The sequence below is a fragment of the Elgaria multicarinata genome, chromosome 7, assembly GCF_023053635.1.
Source record: "Elgaria multicarinata webbii isolate HBS135686 ecotype San Diego chromosome 7, rElgMul1.1.pri, whole genome shotgun sequence".
Classification (NCBI taxonomy): Eukaryota; Metazoa; Chordata; class Lepidosauria; order Squamata; family Anguidae; genus Elgaria; species Elgaria multicarinata.
In genome coordinates, this window is record NC_086177.1 from 6221747 (window position 1) to 6239446 (window position 17700).

Consider the following 17700-nt stretch of genomic DNA (forward strand, 5'->3'; position numbering starts at 1 on the left):
AATAAATAAATAAATAAATAAATAAACAAACAGTTCGAGGCAACAAAATTTAACCTGTCACTTACTTATTTTAGACATTTCCACTCTCCCGCCAATAAAAAACTTCCTGGGTATTTTACAGTTAAATATAAGATAGAAGAGCTCTTCTATCTTATATTTAACTGTAAAATACCCAGGGAGGTGTTTTTTTTTAATAAAATAGCAACAGATAAAGGCAGAATTAAAATAAAATCATGCTTAAGAGACCTGGGAAAACAAAAAGGTCTTCATCTGGCACAATAAATTTGGGAGCCACTACCAAAAAGGCCCTTTCTGTAGTTGCCATCCACTTGTATCAGTGATGGTGGGTCCACTTAATGAAGGGCTGCCACATGAGTCTACCCGGTGCATGGGTGGGCTCATATGGAGATAGGTAATCCAACAGGAGTCTTGCTTCCAAACTATGAAAACCTTTAAAGATCCACAAGGTACATTAAACTGAGCTTGTAAATGGCCTGGGACCCAGTGGAGCTGTTTCAACTTTGGCAAGATTTGTTCCAGAGTCCAGTCCAGTTGCAGTTAACAATATTGCACCTATATTTTGCACAACTGCAGTTTCTGAGCTATCTTCAGAGGTAGCCCTGCTTACCATGCATTACATTAATCCAATCTAGAGGTCACTATCATATGGATAACTGAAGCTAGGGAATCTCAGTCCAGGAGGGGCGACAATAATGGCTCTAGAATATGGGTGGGCAACTTTAGTGGTTGTGAGAGCCATTTTTGCTTCACCCCCACCGGCCGCACTTTGCGGGGTGCTTGAAATTATTTTTTACAAAGGATGTGGCTATGTTAATGCTGCAAAATGCAAAATGGGCCAAATTTAGCTTGTTTGGAAGCTAAATTTGACCCATATAGTGCTCTGCAGTAGCTACGGGGTGCTATATGTATCAAATTCAGTTTCAAAACAAGCTAAATTTGGCCCATTTAGTGCTCTGTAGCACTAATGAAGCCATTTTTGGTTGTTGTAATACTTTTTCCCCCCTTGCTGTAGTGCTGGTCACATGTTGCCTACTCCTGCTCTCAGAGGATTCATCAAACTGGGAACTTATTTATTTCAGGAGAGTATCACCTCCATCTAGAACAGGTTGAATAGCACTAGCCTGTCTTATCATATGTGAACAAACTTCCCACAGATTCAATTTCCAAGATTGATATTATAGTTCTGTTGGTGTGGACAATGATTCTAATCCCAGTTTTTGTCAGGTTCCATCTGATTTACTTATTATCGGGATAAAAGGTTTATCAGCAGCTAGATGCACAAGCTAGCTAGAAGGTTGAGAATGGGGTTGAACATTTCGGTGCCTATTCCATTAAAAGCAATGGGTAGCATCTGCATTTGGAAGCAAATTCAGATACGCTTTTGATTTATGTGTGTAGTTCTTAAAAGCAAAGGTTCTGTAGCTATTTGAAAACATGGGGCAGAGAAGTGGAGAAGTCTGCAGAAATAAAGAGATAAGGTTTCCATATTCCTAATGATATTACAATGGAGTAAATGCAGATTTTGACTGTGATCTATTCATATGTAATTGATATGAATAAAAATTCTTCAATTGATTTAAATATTGCCTTCCATTTATATACATTTATATTAAAAGTATATTAAAGTTGTTGGACATCTGGGGGAAAAAACTTATTGTTCATTAGAAAAATAATACATGCTTGTGACTCAGGATAGGTTTGTGGGATCTGTGTTTAAAAAGGCAAGTAATTTCAGCAGAAGAAACGGTATTTGCTAATATATGCTAACCTGAAGATGCAGATTTTGCCAGCTGCTGTTGTGCAATGCAAGTTTGGGTGACACATTTAATTAAATAATAGGACATTCGTTGAGGCTTTTAAAACAAAAACAACACGTCCCAAGCCTGTTGCTACAGACATTTGACTGAGTCATTTCAGTTGTGCATGTTTTTATTATAAGATGGCATTTTGTGGATTATTTACTGTGTAGAAAGTGTGTTTAATAACATTTCTCAGAACATGTATTGAGCAATTGAGCTTGTTCCTTTCTACTTTGCAGCCTTTTCCTTGGAAGGCTCTGGAATAAGTTTTGCTGATTTATTCAGGCTCATTGCTTTCTACTGTATTAGCAGGTAAGGGTTAACTCATCTTAAATTGAACTTGTGGCTTTGCCTTGTACTGAAAGTTAGAAAGTTTTATTTTAGAAAAAAGTGAACACAGGGCCAGACTGTTGGTCCATCTAGCCCAATATTGTCTGATACCAGCTGTGTCAGGTCACATTCAGACATCTTTTCCCAACCCTTCCTGGATATCATTTAACTGGGGATGATGGGGATATGTGCTCTTCCACAGAGCCTGTTGCTTGGGCATAAGTGAATTCCCCTTCCAATTTTGCTGAACTTTTCAGGAAGCTTTGCTGTGATGCAGATTTTATGGCTTGCAGAAATGAAATATATATACTCATACCTCAACTAAGCTATAGTTTAAATGATTTTCAGGTCTCCCTTAAGCCAGTTTCATTTTGTACACAACTGCAAATTGATATCCTGAATTGTAGCAGAAGGGTATCTTGGGCCTCAAACTGATATAGTCTACCCAGTAGAGAAGTTAGCACTGAAGTAAGAGGGAGTGGTAGAAGGAGATTGTCTTCTAAAGGAAATACATTCATTTGGGATGGTTCCACATTTTATGAAGAGAAATGTAAAAATGTCAAGCAAATTAACGCTGTAATTCTTTATTTCCAAACAAGGGATGTCTTGCCATTCACCTTGAAGTTGCCTCATGCTATTGCAACAGCAACAACAGAGGCTGAACTTGAAGAGGTGGCACAGCTGGGACTGAGTAAGTATGCCTGTTGGTTTGTCCTAAGTGAATTAGTAGAAAGTGATCAAAACCAAAAGTAGACATTTTAAGAATTTTCAAACTTGTAGCTATTAATCAGCATGAACTTGGTAGAGGACTACATAGCTTCACAAGCAGGAATAGCCTTGGAGGGACTTTAGCAATTCTTTTAAATTAGTAAGAGTTCTCCTAGAACTAGGGTGACCATATGAAAAGGAGGACAGGGCTCCTGTATCTTTAACAGTTGTATTGAAAAGGAAATTTCAGCAGGAGTCATTTGTATATATGGAAAACCTGGTGAAATTCCCTCTGCATCACAACAGTTAAAGCTGCAGGTGCCCTGCCCTCTTTTAAATCTGGCCATTCTAGGATAGCTCCTGCAACTTTAACTGTTGTGATGAAGAGGGTTCTCCATATCTACAAATCATACTTGCTGAAATTCCCTTTTCTATGCAACTGTTAGAGATACAGGAGCCCTGTCCTCCTTTTCATATGGTCACCTTACCTAGAACTCTTTTTGAGAATCAACAGAGGAGTGGTGGGTCAGCAGGGCAGCCCCCGGGGATCTGCCAACATTCTGTTGCCACAGATGCCATTTTCTCTACACTTTTCTGCATTTAGGTTGGTTGGAAGCTGGTGACCATCTCTTAAGGGGCTGAATTTTACCCAGGGGTCTCCAGTTGCTGACAGCTATCATAAAGAGCTGCAGATACCCATGCCACTCTTTCTTGTCATTGACTTGGACCTCAAGGCCCCAGGTCAGCATGCAGCCAATGGGAGAGTAATAAATTTCTCTTTCATTTCCTTGCTGAATTCCAGCCATTCTTGGTTGATATTCTGAGTTCCAGTAAGCCATGGTCTGTGATTGTTTCATACATGATATCTGTCTTTCTCCCATGAAGATCAGAGGTATATATGGGATAATCCCATTTCTTCTCCTCCACCCTTCCCAGCAACTCTAGATTGTGATTTAGTGACAAGCCAATGAGCTCTGTGGCTGAGCAGTGATTTCAGTGTGGGCCTCTGCAGTCCAGGTTCAACATTCCCCCCACTTTACTAGACTGATTCTCAGAGGATGTAAGTTCCTAAACATGCCAACTTAAGGAAATATGTATTTGGCTTGGGACATTTCTTAGGCAAAATTATTTATTATATATATTATGCTTTTATCCCATATTTGACTGGAAGTTCAAAGTGGTTGATGTGCTGCAGTGGGCAGGTGTTAAGAGGCTTCAGTAGACTTCCATCAATTTAAGTATGGTCAGGGCAACTTAGCACAGAGATGTTGATACTGAAAAGAACAAATTGCCTTTTGCCACCCCCCTCCATCTGGCCAGATCACTTCGTTCCAGTGATCGGGTCACCTCATTTCTCAAACAAGACTGTTTTGTGCAATTATTATGAAGAATACTTATAAATAGTGAATATTTACCATTTTTGCAGTGTGTTTACTAGCAAAACAGATGACATATACAAATTTAAGTTATTTACTGAATTAAATTAGCATTTAAAGCTAGCATTTCTTAGAAAGCCTGGGATTTTTTTCTGGCAAATTCTCAATTAGCTCACTAAAGAATAAGTTTGAACTGCCCCGTCTTGCATACTGACTGATGAATGAAAGATAGTTTGTGCCTTTGAGTCTTTCTTGAAACAGCTGTGACATTTGTACAGCTCCTCTCTCTAAATGGCTTTACCTGAATGTAAAATATGAAGATGGATTAGAGTGCACTATCTTCTCCCTGTTGGATCCAGGGTATACCTGGTATTAAAAGATAAAATAAAATTAGTCATAATTGGCGTAGTAAGGGGAAATTTCTTATCTCTGCTGTTAAGTGAAAAATTGAATTCTTGCTGTCTTCACCTTCCCTCCTCCACCACCAGTTTGTAACTAATATCCAGACTGGCCAGATCAGACTCTTAAATAGGATTGAATGTAAATACATGTAAAGGCAGTGTGCAATCTAGATGGTTTTATTTATTTGAAAAATTATATACCTTTTAATAAAGAAATGTATCAAAGCTATGTGCAATAAAAGACACAATCACAAACAAATACATGGGTATGCAATGATCTTCAGTAATCTGCATAATATGCAGCAGCATATATATGTGGTGGGATGCTGGACATACAATGAGCAAGTGTGTATAATATGTGAATAATGTATGTCGGGGTACATGCCTATTATATCTAAACATGTATATGTAAGGTGATGGACATGATAGAGGTCTAAATAGTAATGTGTGTGAATTTTTCTCCTTCATAACACTAGAGCTAGGGATAGGGGCACCCAACGAAATCAATTAGCAGGAGAGATCCAACACAGACAAAATGGAGTACTTCACACATTTAATCAGCCTTTCCCAAACTGGTGACCTCCAGATGTGTTGAACTGCAACTTCTATAATTCTCACCAGCAATGGCAGTGCCAGCTGGGAATGATGGAGGTTGCCGTATTGCCACAAGATGTGGTGGTGATCACTCAGATGGCTTTAAAAAGGAATTAGATAAATTCATAGAGGATAGGTCAGTCAACGGCTATTAGCTATGATGGTGACCAGGTTCAGACGATCAGCAGGGGAAACAATGCACTATTTGGTGGTTTCCCCCACCCCTGCTTGTGCCAGTCACAAAACTGGCATTTTCCTAATTATCTATGACGTGTTATCTGAACCCGGTGCGCAGTGCGATAGGCATGGCTTCTTACCCATCCTACAACCCATGGCTGGCTGTAGGGGTGTTGGGGCGGTGAGAAACCATAATACTAATAAGGATCAGGAAGCCACCCTTGCCGTGTGGCAGGTTTAGATGACATAGCAACCTGTAATGCAGCGCGGATAATTAGGGAAACGCCGGTCATGTGACTGGCATGCACCAGGGGCAAGGGAAGCAACCCATATTACATTGTTTCCCCTGCTGATCATCCAAAGGCTATGGCTCTGAATACCATTTGCAAGGAAGCAAGAGCAGGAGGGGGCTATTGTTTTCATACCTTGCATTTGGGCTTCCCTGGGGCATCTAGTTGAACACTGTAGGAAAGAGGATGATGAGCAAGGTTTAATCTGATTCTTCAGGACTACTCTTACATTCATAACCCTCTAAAAATTGGAGCCATTTCTAGATGTCAGAGAACAAAGTGCAGGATGTCTTTGAAGCATATGAAGCTGTCTTTTACTGACTCAGATCACTGGACCAACTCAGTATTACCTGCTCTGACTGGCAGAACAACCCCAGCTTCTCACTGAAACTGGGACCTTCTGCATACAAAGCATTTTCTCTGCCACTGAGGTAATGCTCCTCCCCAAACAGGATCTTTTCTTCTCAGCAGAAAATGTAATTTTAGAAGGAATTATGCAGGATCTTGTTCCTAACTTTGATGCAGATCATATAGCTCCCAGGATTTTAGTTTGAGCTCTGCAAGAATAATTTACTATATATAGGGAATGGGGATATGACATGTTATTTATTTAGCCAAGGCATGTGGTTTTAATTAGAGTATATTCACTATTAATGTCTTTTTCATACATTTTAGTTCACACACAATTCTACCTTTGCAAAGTATTTTGAGGATATGATCTGGCTGAGCTGAAGGATTTATACAGTACAGAGCTGTAGTTCCTTATTTCTGCAGTGTGCCAAGTAAGGGATTGCAGCAGCCCTGGAGCCAAATTAATTTCAAGTTCAACCTGGGTGGAAAAAAACAGATGACTTGGCTAATATCCTTAATTTTGTTTGAGGCTTAGAACCAAAGCAGATGGGACATTAAGCGATTCGTGATTTGGGTCTCCTATGTTTTCTCCCCAAAGGTAAAAGCAGCCTGTGGGGTGGGGTTCTGATTGGGGAAGGGGCAGTTTAACCCTTCTCTTCATGCTCCCTTTTGCCCTGTGGGAGAAAACATACAGGTACTATATGAATACCTGTATGTTGTCGCCCATGAGATAAATATCTTCAGCAAAAGGTACTTCAGATTGAAAAAACGGCGTGAGGGGATGGTTAATCTCCCCCACGCGCACCCCAGGGCTGCAGCTCTGATCTGATCTGAGAGGCTTCATGGCTGCTCTTTTGAAAAAAGAAGCTATGGGAGACACAATGGCAGATCTTCCAATTTCTAGTTTGGCCCATAGGGACTGACTTATTGGGTGGGGGGACTTAGAGAATTGAGACACAGCATAATTTAAAGCCATAAGTTCAATTATGGCTTTATACGAAACAATGGTTAAAGAGGCTTCTGGTCTGGTGTGATGTTTGAACTGACAAACCATAGGTATGGTTGCTTTTCACTTTTGGAGGCTACTGAACCTAGCCTGCTGCTCTTGCTTAGCACACAGAAAAAGAATCATAGAATAGCAGAGTTGGAAGGGGCCTACAAGGCCATCGAGTCCAACCCCCTGCTCAGTGAAGGAATCCACCCTAAAGCATCCCTGACAGATGGTTGTCCAGCTGCCTCTTGAAGGCCTCTAGTGTGAGAGAGCCCACAACCTCCCTAGGTAACTGATTCTATTGTCGTACTGCTCTAACAGTCAGGAAGTTTTTCCTGATGTCCAGCTGGAATCTGGAAAACAGACATGAATTTCTAAATCATTAGGAAGATGGTTGGAGCAATTCTACGGCCCCTAGACAGAGTTGTGGGGTGGGGAGTGATAAAGTATTCTGGATTCCTGGATCCAAGGTCACAACCAGCACTTCGACCTTGGACCCCGGAATCCGAGCTCCCCTCCCCCATTCCCCTCGCAGCCAGTGTGGAGGAAACCATGCTGGCTGCATCTCCAAGGTTGCAAAAGGAATTCTGGGAGAAGGAGGTAAAGGGAGCATTTCTCTGGCTGGGGAGGGGAGGAAACTGGAGAAGCCGCCTTACACAGTATCCTGAGGCCTCTGCAGCCTTATTTATTTTATTTATTTATTTAAAACATTTGTATCCCGCCCTATATCATTTAAGATCTCAGGGCGGCGTAAAGCCTTCTTCCCTTGCCCTCTGCAACACCTCAGCTAGACAGATGAAAAAGGCAACCTAGCTGAAATGTAGAACAAGTTTCCAGTCTGCACTTACAAGTATCAAGGGCGGATCACATAGGATTTTTCCCTAAACCATGCTTTCGTGTGATGTCTAAATTAAACCACTGTGGAAAAGATCTCAGAAGAGTTAATCTATAAGGCTGCCTTGTTAATTTAATTTATTTCATCTTTATACCAACTAATAACCAAAGCTCTCTTTTTACCATTGCCATCCTCATTAGTACAATCAGTAAGAGTATCCATTTTACAAAGGTTGCATTCAAAGCAAGCTCTAAATTTGTGAGATGGGGGTATTCCAGGAAAACTGCATTCCTCTTTAAATAGGTCCCACCCTCCTCATACGTATGTGGTTTTTTGGAGACGTGGGCAGCTCGGCTATGAGGCAAAGTCAGGTGGTGGCACCAGGCAGGAAATTTGGGTCAAAGTGGGACTGGCTAACTGGGGCCCAGTCCAGCACCAAGTTATTCTTAGGAAGCTCTGTTGGAATTAATTTGAGGCCTAAACAGAAAGACTTCCTAACTGCACCCCATGTTTGTTTCCCTGTGGGGTGGAGAGGGATACAATTTGGATTTTCCACCCCGGGAAACCAAAATGCCTGGAATTGGCCCTGTAAGGAAAGTTAAAGAACTCTTTGTCTGAGAGCAAATGTTATTGGGCAGAGTGTTTTGAGCACTAGCTGCATAATATTTGCATTCTTACGCTATCCAAATAATGACTTTCAGATTTTTGGAGCTCTCCAGCTAACAACAGACTGCAAAATCCCTCACCCCTCCAGAAGCCTCTGCCTTCAGACAGCCTTTGTAAAAGCTCCCAGCAGCTCTGCCTCATAAATGGAGTTCATTCTATAAGAACCAGAACGCCTTCAGAACTGGAATGCAGCCAGACCAACGGAGCCTTGTGTTTTATTAATCCTCTCTTCTTGAAAGTGCATAGCCAGGATGTCGGTGGAAATCTGAAAAGGCAGTGCCCAAGAACTCAAGATGCGAATGGCCCAGAGAGTTCTCGTTCCCCCCCACCCAGGCCACCCCCACCTTCTATTCATAGCCTCCTTGCGAGCCCTCAGCTGTCGAGGACTATAAACCAGACCAGTCTGCCAGAAACTGTCGACCACAGCAAACACTGGAACTTGGATGTGCTGCAGAAGAGGCCAACCCCTATCCCACCGCCTCGCCTGAAGAAGAAGGCACTCTCTTTACAAGCTGAGAGCAACGCAAAGAGCTCAGCAGTAATTGGACCAGGCCATAATTCGGTGCATGGCTCAGAAACTGCTAGCATTCCAGGTGGAGCCCCGCCTCAGCAAAACACAGCACAAAGCAAAAAGAGCTTAACTAGACACTCTGACTCACAAGTGCAGTGGAATGGAGGCAGGCAGAGACTAAGCGACATGAGCCTGTCCACATCCTCCTCTGACTCGCTGGATTTTGATCGGAGCATGCCACTCTTTGCTTACGATGGGGATACGAACAGCAGCCTGGAAGAGTATGAGGGGGAAAGTGACCAGGAAAGCATGGCACCCCCCTTGAAACCCAAGAAGAAAAGGACCAGTTCATTTGTGCTCCCCAAAATTGTTAAATCCCAGCTGCGGAAAATGAGTGGTGTTTTCAGTTCCTTCATGACCCCAGAGAAGAGGATGATCAAGAGAATAGCAGAAATGTCTCGAGACAAGCGCACCTATTTTGGTTGCCTGGTTCAGGACTACGTCAGCTTCCTACAGGAGAACAAGGAGTGCCATGTTTCCAGCACAGACATGCTTCAAACTATTCGGCAGTTTATGACCCAAGTCAAGAGCTACTTGTCTCAGAGCTCTGAACTGGATCCTCCCATTGAATCTCTGATTCCGGAAGACCAAATAGGTAAGCAAGTGCATGGCTTGTTTGTCTTGTCACACCTGTTAAAAGTGAAAACCTGCTATCTCTGTAGTTGCAGTTCCCATGCTGAGTTGAAAGGTCCAGATCTTCTGTTAATAGTTAAAGTACTAGTTGCTTCTCTTAGTTAAAATCTAGTATACTTAACACTAAAACAAAAACAACAACTCTACAAGAGGAGAGGTTTTGTTTAAAATACAAGGTTTTTTCAATATGAGACCATCAGTGTACAATGTACATGACTTATGGAGTAACATAAACAAAACATGGTTCCCTGCCAAAGAATTTTACTGTCAAGATAAAGTGGTGTGGGAGGCAAGGGAATAAGGATGTAGTGTAGCTACATGCACTTCAACTTTCTTTATGGAAAGAAATACAGACAGAGGATCTTAAAGACAGCAATTCTGTGCATACTTATGTCAAGTAAGCCCTATTAAGCACAGTGGGACTTACTTCTAAGTAAATATAGGATTGTGCTGACTGGTTTCATAGGATTGCACTGCCCAGTTGCATCCTGTACACACTTCCTTGAGAGCAAGTATCATTAGATCAACTGAGACTTACTTCTGAGTAAATATGTATAAAAACAGGCTGTGTGGCTGGTGGCAGCTGTATTTTAATACTGTATTATAACGACTAAAACCAAGCATCTTATAAACACAGATATTTAATGCCTTTTTGTTTCCCAGGTTGTATCTTATGTTTTTAGATAGCAGGATTGCAACACGGGGCTGTAAAGTGTTTGTTTTTATTTATTTAAAACATTTAGAAGCTGCTTTTCAGTTAAAGCAGCATACAAAACCCAGCGAATTGTCAATAAAAGCAGCAGAATAACAAATATTTAAGACCACCCTTTAAATCCCCCCTTAAAATCAGAATCAGAGGATAATTTAAACAGTATCATTAACATTTAAAATAGCAGCAATAAAATCATACAATTTCAAAACGTAAAGGCCAACTCATAATTGTTCTTAACTTGTCTTCTGAATGAAGAATTGGTGCCTCTCTTACTTGTTGGGGAAGGTTGTTTCACAAATGGGATGCCACCACTGAAAAAGCCCTGTTCCTGACTCTCCGCCCACCAGATTTCACCTGGTGCTTGCACCTACAGAAGAACCTCAAATTATTCCAAATCCAAACTTTGGGCAGGTTCTTAAAGTAATGCAAGTGTAGATGTCTTATGAAAGAAAGATAAGAGTGTTACTTTAGATCAGGTTTCCCTCTGTGTTACATATATAATCACATGTGCTTATGGAGTGATCTGTATCAAAATGCAGCTTGCCTCCTTGGACTGTTGTCTCTGTCCATCTTCATATTTCTAAAAATGGTTGAAAGGTGTGTTCCTGATTCACTTCCCCCAGGGCAAAACACCGAACTATTTTCTTCCCTATTGATTTGGCGTGCTTATAATTTGTTGGTTGTCGAGCATAGAAATTTGTATGGAATGCTGGCTGAGAACTACTTTCTCTGGGAACGCTTAAATGTGTTTTGAAACTTTGTCATGTCCTGTATAGAGAAGCTATTTCCATATGCATGAGTCAATGTTGATCCAGTGTTAATGGAATACATTGACAATGAAATAATATCCTGTGATTATTATTTTTTTCTACACCCAATGTAGTTTAGTGACTTAATATGACAAATCGTACTGTATGTTGAGAATTTGCAGGGCTCCTAAACTTTACTCTTCTATTTGGCAGTAGGCTGTTTTCTTTCATTTTCTTGTGGTTTGTGTGTTTGGCGCTTGCTAGTAACTTACTGCATGGGTGTGGTTTAAAGTGTGTTGGCTTTGGTGGATTGCTAAAATGCTAACTTTTGAAATATGTTAATGACTGTGTGCGCGGAGCATTGTGTTTTAGCTGGTGAATTTAGTTGAACAACTGATGTCTTATGAAAGAAAGGTAGAGAACAATCTCTAATTATGCAGAGAGGCAGCTTGCTTTTGAAGAGTTTTGCTGCCTTCACCAGTTTTGAGGTTTGCAAGTAACCACAGCAAAGCAGACACTTCAGATGTTGCTGATTTAAGCACTGTGCTATGTGGCAGATGGATTGAGTCATCACAAGCAATAGAACAAAGCCTACCTAAGCCAATTTACTCCACATTTTATTTTGCCACATCCGTGGTCAAAATAAAAATGAAGCTAGAGAAATGGTTGCATGCTTTTTCTTTCCAGAGTAAGCTGAAGCATTTCATTTTCTTATTTGTCCAGATTTTCCTTTGAGGTCAATGATGCCTCCAGGACTAGGCTTGCTTCAAATAAACTCCAACTACTTTTATTCTGGTAATGCAGAATGAGATAAAATGGAAAAGTTCTAACTAGAGGCTTGTTATGTTAATGTTCATGGAAAGAAACTAATAACATTACTTTAGACTTTTTTTTAAGTGTTCCATGTGCTTCACGTGTGCACTCTGTAGTCCAACATCCTGTTTTCAATAGCAGCTGCCAGATGTTCCTGGACAAACCACAAACATAGCATAAAAACAACTGCCCTCCTCATGCAATTCGCTTTGCTTACAGCAGGGGTGCACAGCCCATGGGCCACATGGCCCCCTCCAAAGCCTTTACTGCACTTCCCTGTGGTTGCTCTAATCCCTTCTGCCACCCCCTGATCAATCTCTTTCACCTCCTCCTATTTCCCTCTGCTTGTATTCTCCACTCCCTCCCCCAAAGATCCTTATTCAGAGAGCTCTTTTCTTGACACTTCTGCAAACAAGGAAAACACAATATGTAGTAGGATCATTGGGGTGCATGGCTGCGTGTGTGCATTTGTGTATCAACCCCTGATCCAGCATCACACGTGGCCCTTGGAACTGAAAAGGTTGAGTACCCCAAAGCCATCGTTTGCCACATTGGCTGCATTTCAACGATAAGTGGAGAAAACCATGCAGCATGAGTTGCTTCCCCCATGCGACCGCCATTTTCCTAATTACCCACACCGTGTTGCAGGTCATCCGAACCTGAAATGCAGCACAGCTCCGGCTATTGGGCGGTATAGAAATGTAATAAATAAATAAATAAATAAAGCACAGCAGGGCTGGCTTCTCACCCATCCTACAGCCCCTACTTGCAAGCCGCAGGTTGGAAAGTAGGTAAGAAGCCATCCCTGCCACACTGCGCACTGGGTTTGGACAACACAGAGTGAGTAATTATTGAAATGCTGGTCATGCAACCAGCATGCACAAAGGTGGAGGAAATAGCCAATCCTGGGCTGTTTCCCTTGACGATTGTCTGAACCCAGTCATTGTGTGGCAGCAAGTTCCATAAGCTATTTATGCATTGTGCAAAGAAATACTTTCATTTCAATCACTTTCATTGGGTGTTATGAAAGGGGGAAATCTTACTCTCAGCTTTACAGCAACCCTACAAAGTTAATGAGATAATATATGTGCAGGACTTCAAGCATTCTGGAAGTACCATTTGAATGCTAGTTGTTTTCATCCATATATTTGCAAATTTGACTAGGGTTGTGGCGATGGTCAAAATATAATATATTTAGGCCCATCTGTTGGGTTCATGGCTTGGATAAGACTTACTCTACACCAGCTCCTCAGATGGTGTTGGCTAAACAGTATTGTCCAAAGGTTTTTGCCCCTCACACCCGGTAGAGATCCTCTGGGCACATCTATCCAACTATTTCGAAGGGTGGTGGATATGGATCTAACATCCATCTTACTCCTGTGATCCAGTTCATCTTGCCATCCACTACAGCTTGCACTGCACCCATGCATATCCACACCACAGATGGAGGTGATGACATGAACAGTGTGGATCAGCTTTCAACCTCAAATAGAACCACTTGTGGAGACTCCCCACACACACATGTCTGCAGTCTCCCAAGAATCACTGCAGGAGCCTGACACAGCATGACTTTAAACATGCTTGGCCTTCACTTATGCCAAATCATTTGATCTCTATATGAAATCCAAAAACTCTGTTTTAGCCTTTGAAATTATCTCCTCCAGGTATCCAGACAGTAGTGTACCTTTTTTCTTTCAGATATTGCAACTTTGTCAGGGAAATAATAGATAGATATTCGATTCTTTTCCATCACCACACCAACATTTCTCATGAAGTATTCCCCTTCAGTTATCCCAAATGTAACTGAAGTTTAGAATGAGGTTAACTTTCCTTCACTTCAAGTAGCAAACTACTCCCTGCGTGAAGAGTGCATTGCTGTGGAGTCTGTCTGATAAAGGTCTACATGGTAAACAGTCCCTTATTTTGATTTCAAACTGAGTTTGCACTTAATATATTTGCCCGTATTCAATGTGAACAATATTAACAGAGGAACAGTCTGTCATGTAAGCCTCCACCCAAATTTACCTCAGTGAGAATTAGCACCCACACACAGGCACACACTCCAGCATCTGTCCCATCCCAGATGCTGGAATGCCTGAAGTTAGGAAGGGAGGGAGGGATTTCTTGCAGGGTGAACTGCCTTCCTCCTATTCCCCACCCCCTCTCTAGAGTGCGCACATATTTTTCTGCATGCCATCCCAGATATCAGAAGATCAGTGTGATGATTTCTTGCTGGGCCACTTTCATCCTGTTCACCCATTTCGTCCTGCCCTCCCTTCTCTGCATGTTGCCCTGGCTCCCAGTTTGGCTAAGGCAGGTGTCTCTATTTTGAGTAGTAGAGAGTGGGAAGAGGAGGGTGTGTTGGCTGGATGAAATAACCCATTGCACCTCTGGAGCTCAGTTTTGGGATGGAGAAGCAATAGCCTTTCAACAAGAGCGGATGGTAGGCTATGGGGAACATTTTGAAATGAAAATGGGATGGATGATGCAGTAGGGGTTAACCAAGGGGAAATGTTAAGATGCTGTGTGCTGCCCTAAAAGGGCAAACTATTCAATGAATACAGATTAGAAAGTTGTATGGTGGTGAAGAAATTAAGTTATGTGAGTATTATCGTCCCCATATTACAGGTGGGAGATGGGCTGAGAATAAGGCCTAGAGAATGTGGCTTTCCTAAGACCACCTTAGGAAAGTGGGCAAAGTGTGGCTTTCCAGATTTTTTGATCTGCAAAAAATGGCTATCCCAAACCAGCGTAGCCAGTGATGAGGGAAGTTGAAAGCCAAAACATCTGGAAGGCCACAAGTTGCCCACTTAGTTGGTTCATGGCAAAGGCTTGACTTAAACCAGGGGCTTCCTGATTCATAGCGCTTAATCATTGTGCTGCACTGACTTTCCCCAGCCCGGTGCTCTCTGATGGCCATGCTGCCTGGGGATTATGGGAGTTGTAGTCTGTCAAATCTGCAGGCTGCCAGTTTGGGGAACGATGCACTATACCATCTTTATTTTTAAAAAACAACAATACATTTGTGTATGATGACAAATAATTAAATCCTATGAGACTAAAATGTCCATTTGGGGTTAGAAACCTCAACCCTGCACACTTAGTGGCACTGAGTACGCTGCTGTCATTGTGCAACAACACTGAATGGCCAATGAGCATGTCACTTGACACCTGGCAAAAGTATTCAAAATCATCAAAAATGAACAAAAGCGCTAGGATATACTTGACCATCCTCAAGTTTTCCTGATTTTCTAAAACAATGATTTTACCTATACTGAAGGAGAAACCAGTTGGCTAAGTAGAATTACAGAACTAGGGCTCAGTGTTAGTATTTTCAGCATTGAAAATATTGTATTGGTTCCCTGGAAAATAAGTACCTAGGCACTGGGAGGAACAAATTATGAAAGAAGCTCACAAAAGCTCGTCAATATTTACAGATGGTCTTCTTTTTCTTTCTTTTAATACCAGAGTGAGTATTCAGTCCTGAATTCTGAGATGATATGAGAGTATGTGTAGTGCATTGGAGCAATGCTTCCATTGTAAAGTCCAGTGAGGCAGTCACTGGCAGCTGAGTGCAAAGAGTGTGAACAGAATAGTACTGTTTGTGTTTGTAGTAGTAGTAAAGCTTTATTGTTTCAACCAATGGTTACAACAAGCATAATAAAAACAATGCTAAAACATCATACATGCAAGGTCAGAAATTTTGCTCTATACATTTGGGCTGTAAGAGTGAAGTTGTCCAATGCCAATACGACAGTCTTGTTATTGCATGTAAACAAAAAGTACCGTATTTCTTCAATTGTAAGATGCCATCGATTGTAAGACGCACACTAATTTCAGTACCACCAACAGAAAAAAAACACCTAAGACACACCCACAATTCTAAGATGCACCCCGTTTTTAGAGATGTTTATATGGGGGGAAAAGTGTGTCTTCGAATTGAAGAAATACGGTATATTCTTTCTGAATCAGACTAGCTGGACTTATTCTCAAAAAAAAACCCCACAATCTAAATATTTAGAACAATTTTGAGAATAGATGGGGCAGTAGAACGAATAATGTGTTTTAATTTTAATTTTATGAATCACTGTGATATATAAGTATTTTTTAATAAATAAATGAAACAGGAAGTCCTTTAATGACAGAAGATTAGCCAGGCAATTTTTCCTCATTAAAATGTTGTGCTATTTCAAAGGATTGCAAAAGAGTATTTCAATACAGGATGCAGATGGACATTTCAGAAGTCACAGGGAAACTGCTCACTTTATCAAAGCACTTCCTCTTTCCACATTCAAGTGGCTAATAGTAGGTCTAAAGAGAGCTTTAATTAAGTCACTGAACTTAATTAAAAATTATCTATGATAATTATTATTGCCTCTCTACAGTCACGTAGAGACAAATGAAATATCCAAGTAAAGTACAGACCATAGAGATTTGCTGAAAAAATAATAATGGCTTTGCTGCTTTACCACACACACACACACACACACACCACAAACCAAAATTAACCAAAGAACAAACCTAGGCTGTAGAGTTTGAGACTTCCTTAGCCCTTACCTCTACCACTGAGGTATTATGGAATGTATCTGAACATTCCATAACAGCTCAGGAGTTTAAGAAACTGCCAGCACAGAAGCTTTATCAAGAATAGATGGGTCTGTGAGCAGATGCTGCTAACTATGCACTGATTGGACCAGGAGGCAGATGGGCCCTTCCTAACTGAGAGAAAGAAAATCTGAGCCGTGGATTTCGGAGAAGATGCCAGGAATTTAGAGGATGCCAAACTGTGCAACTGATAAAGTGTCTCCTCTCTGATTATCTTGGAGGTATGCAAATACTCGTTCAAGGCTACAAATATTGACTATGTATTGTGCATAGTAGCCTAATATCTCTGAAACAGTGTTGCATTTAGTACACAGATTTCAGCTGCAGGGGCAGTTTGTACGTGGGAAGTGGAAAGGAAGAAGGAAGCATATATGATTTCTATGACTATAGTGCCAAAGCAAAAGGAGCTGTTTACAACCGTTCTTTCTTTTGGGGGATGTGTGAAGTGCAACTTGGCCAGCCATAATATGTGTATGAGTGTGTTAGTATGTGTGAGAGAGAGAGAGAGACTGAGGCCGTTGCTAGACGAGGCTTTAGCCCGGGCTGAGCCTGGGGCTGCGGAAGGTCTAGCTGGTTCCGCAGCTTTTCCCGGCTACGGGGCTTACTCACAAGTAGCCAGGAGAAGCCGCACAGGAGCGCTGTGCCCATTGGGCCGGGGAGGGGAAATCGCCGGGGGGAGGGAGTTCGGGGCTGGGGTGGGGAAGAGCAGACCCAGTGGGAGAGATGGGGGGGGAATTGCGGCCCAGGGGCGATGGGGGCACATCGGACATGGCAGGCAGGGGGCACATCGGACATGGCGGCAGGGGGGACATCGGACATGGCGGGGGCAGGGGGGACATGGGACATGGCGGGTGGGCAGGCAGGGGAACGGACATGGCGGGCTGGTGCGGGGGTGGGCTGGTGCGGGGGATGTATGCAACAGTTTGTCAGTTTTCTAAATCTGGCTTAAGTTGATCTTCAAGTAGTTCATACTTTTCTGCAACTTCCCTGCCCTTTTATCCCCCTCCCCAACTTCCCTGCCCTTTTATCCCCCTCCCCTTGCTTGCATTTTATGTTCACTGGTTGTTGTTAAAGTATA

The 17700-nt window shown here is 41.9% G+C and overlaps 1 protein-coding gene across 3 annotated transcripts in view; it reads left to right on the forward strand.

Moving 5' to 3' along the window:
* Nucleotides 1–17700, forward strand: part of RIN2 (Ras and Rab interactor 2) — an 80207-nt gene that overhangs the window by 50471 nt on the left and 12036 nt on the right. For all 3 annotated transcript variants that reach the window (XM_063130168.1, XM_063130166.1, XM_063130167.1), the window contains exons 6-8: nt 2060–2132; nt 2750–2841; nt 8575–9705. In XM_063130168.1, coding sequence (XP_062986238.1) covers nt 2060–2132; nt 2750–2841; nt 8575–9705 — 1296 coding nt within the window. The remainder of the gene's footprint in view (nt 1–2059; nt 2133–2749; nt 2842–8574; nt 9706–17700) is intronic.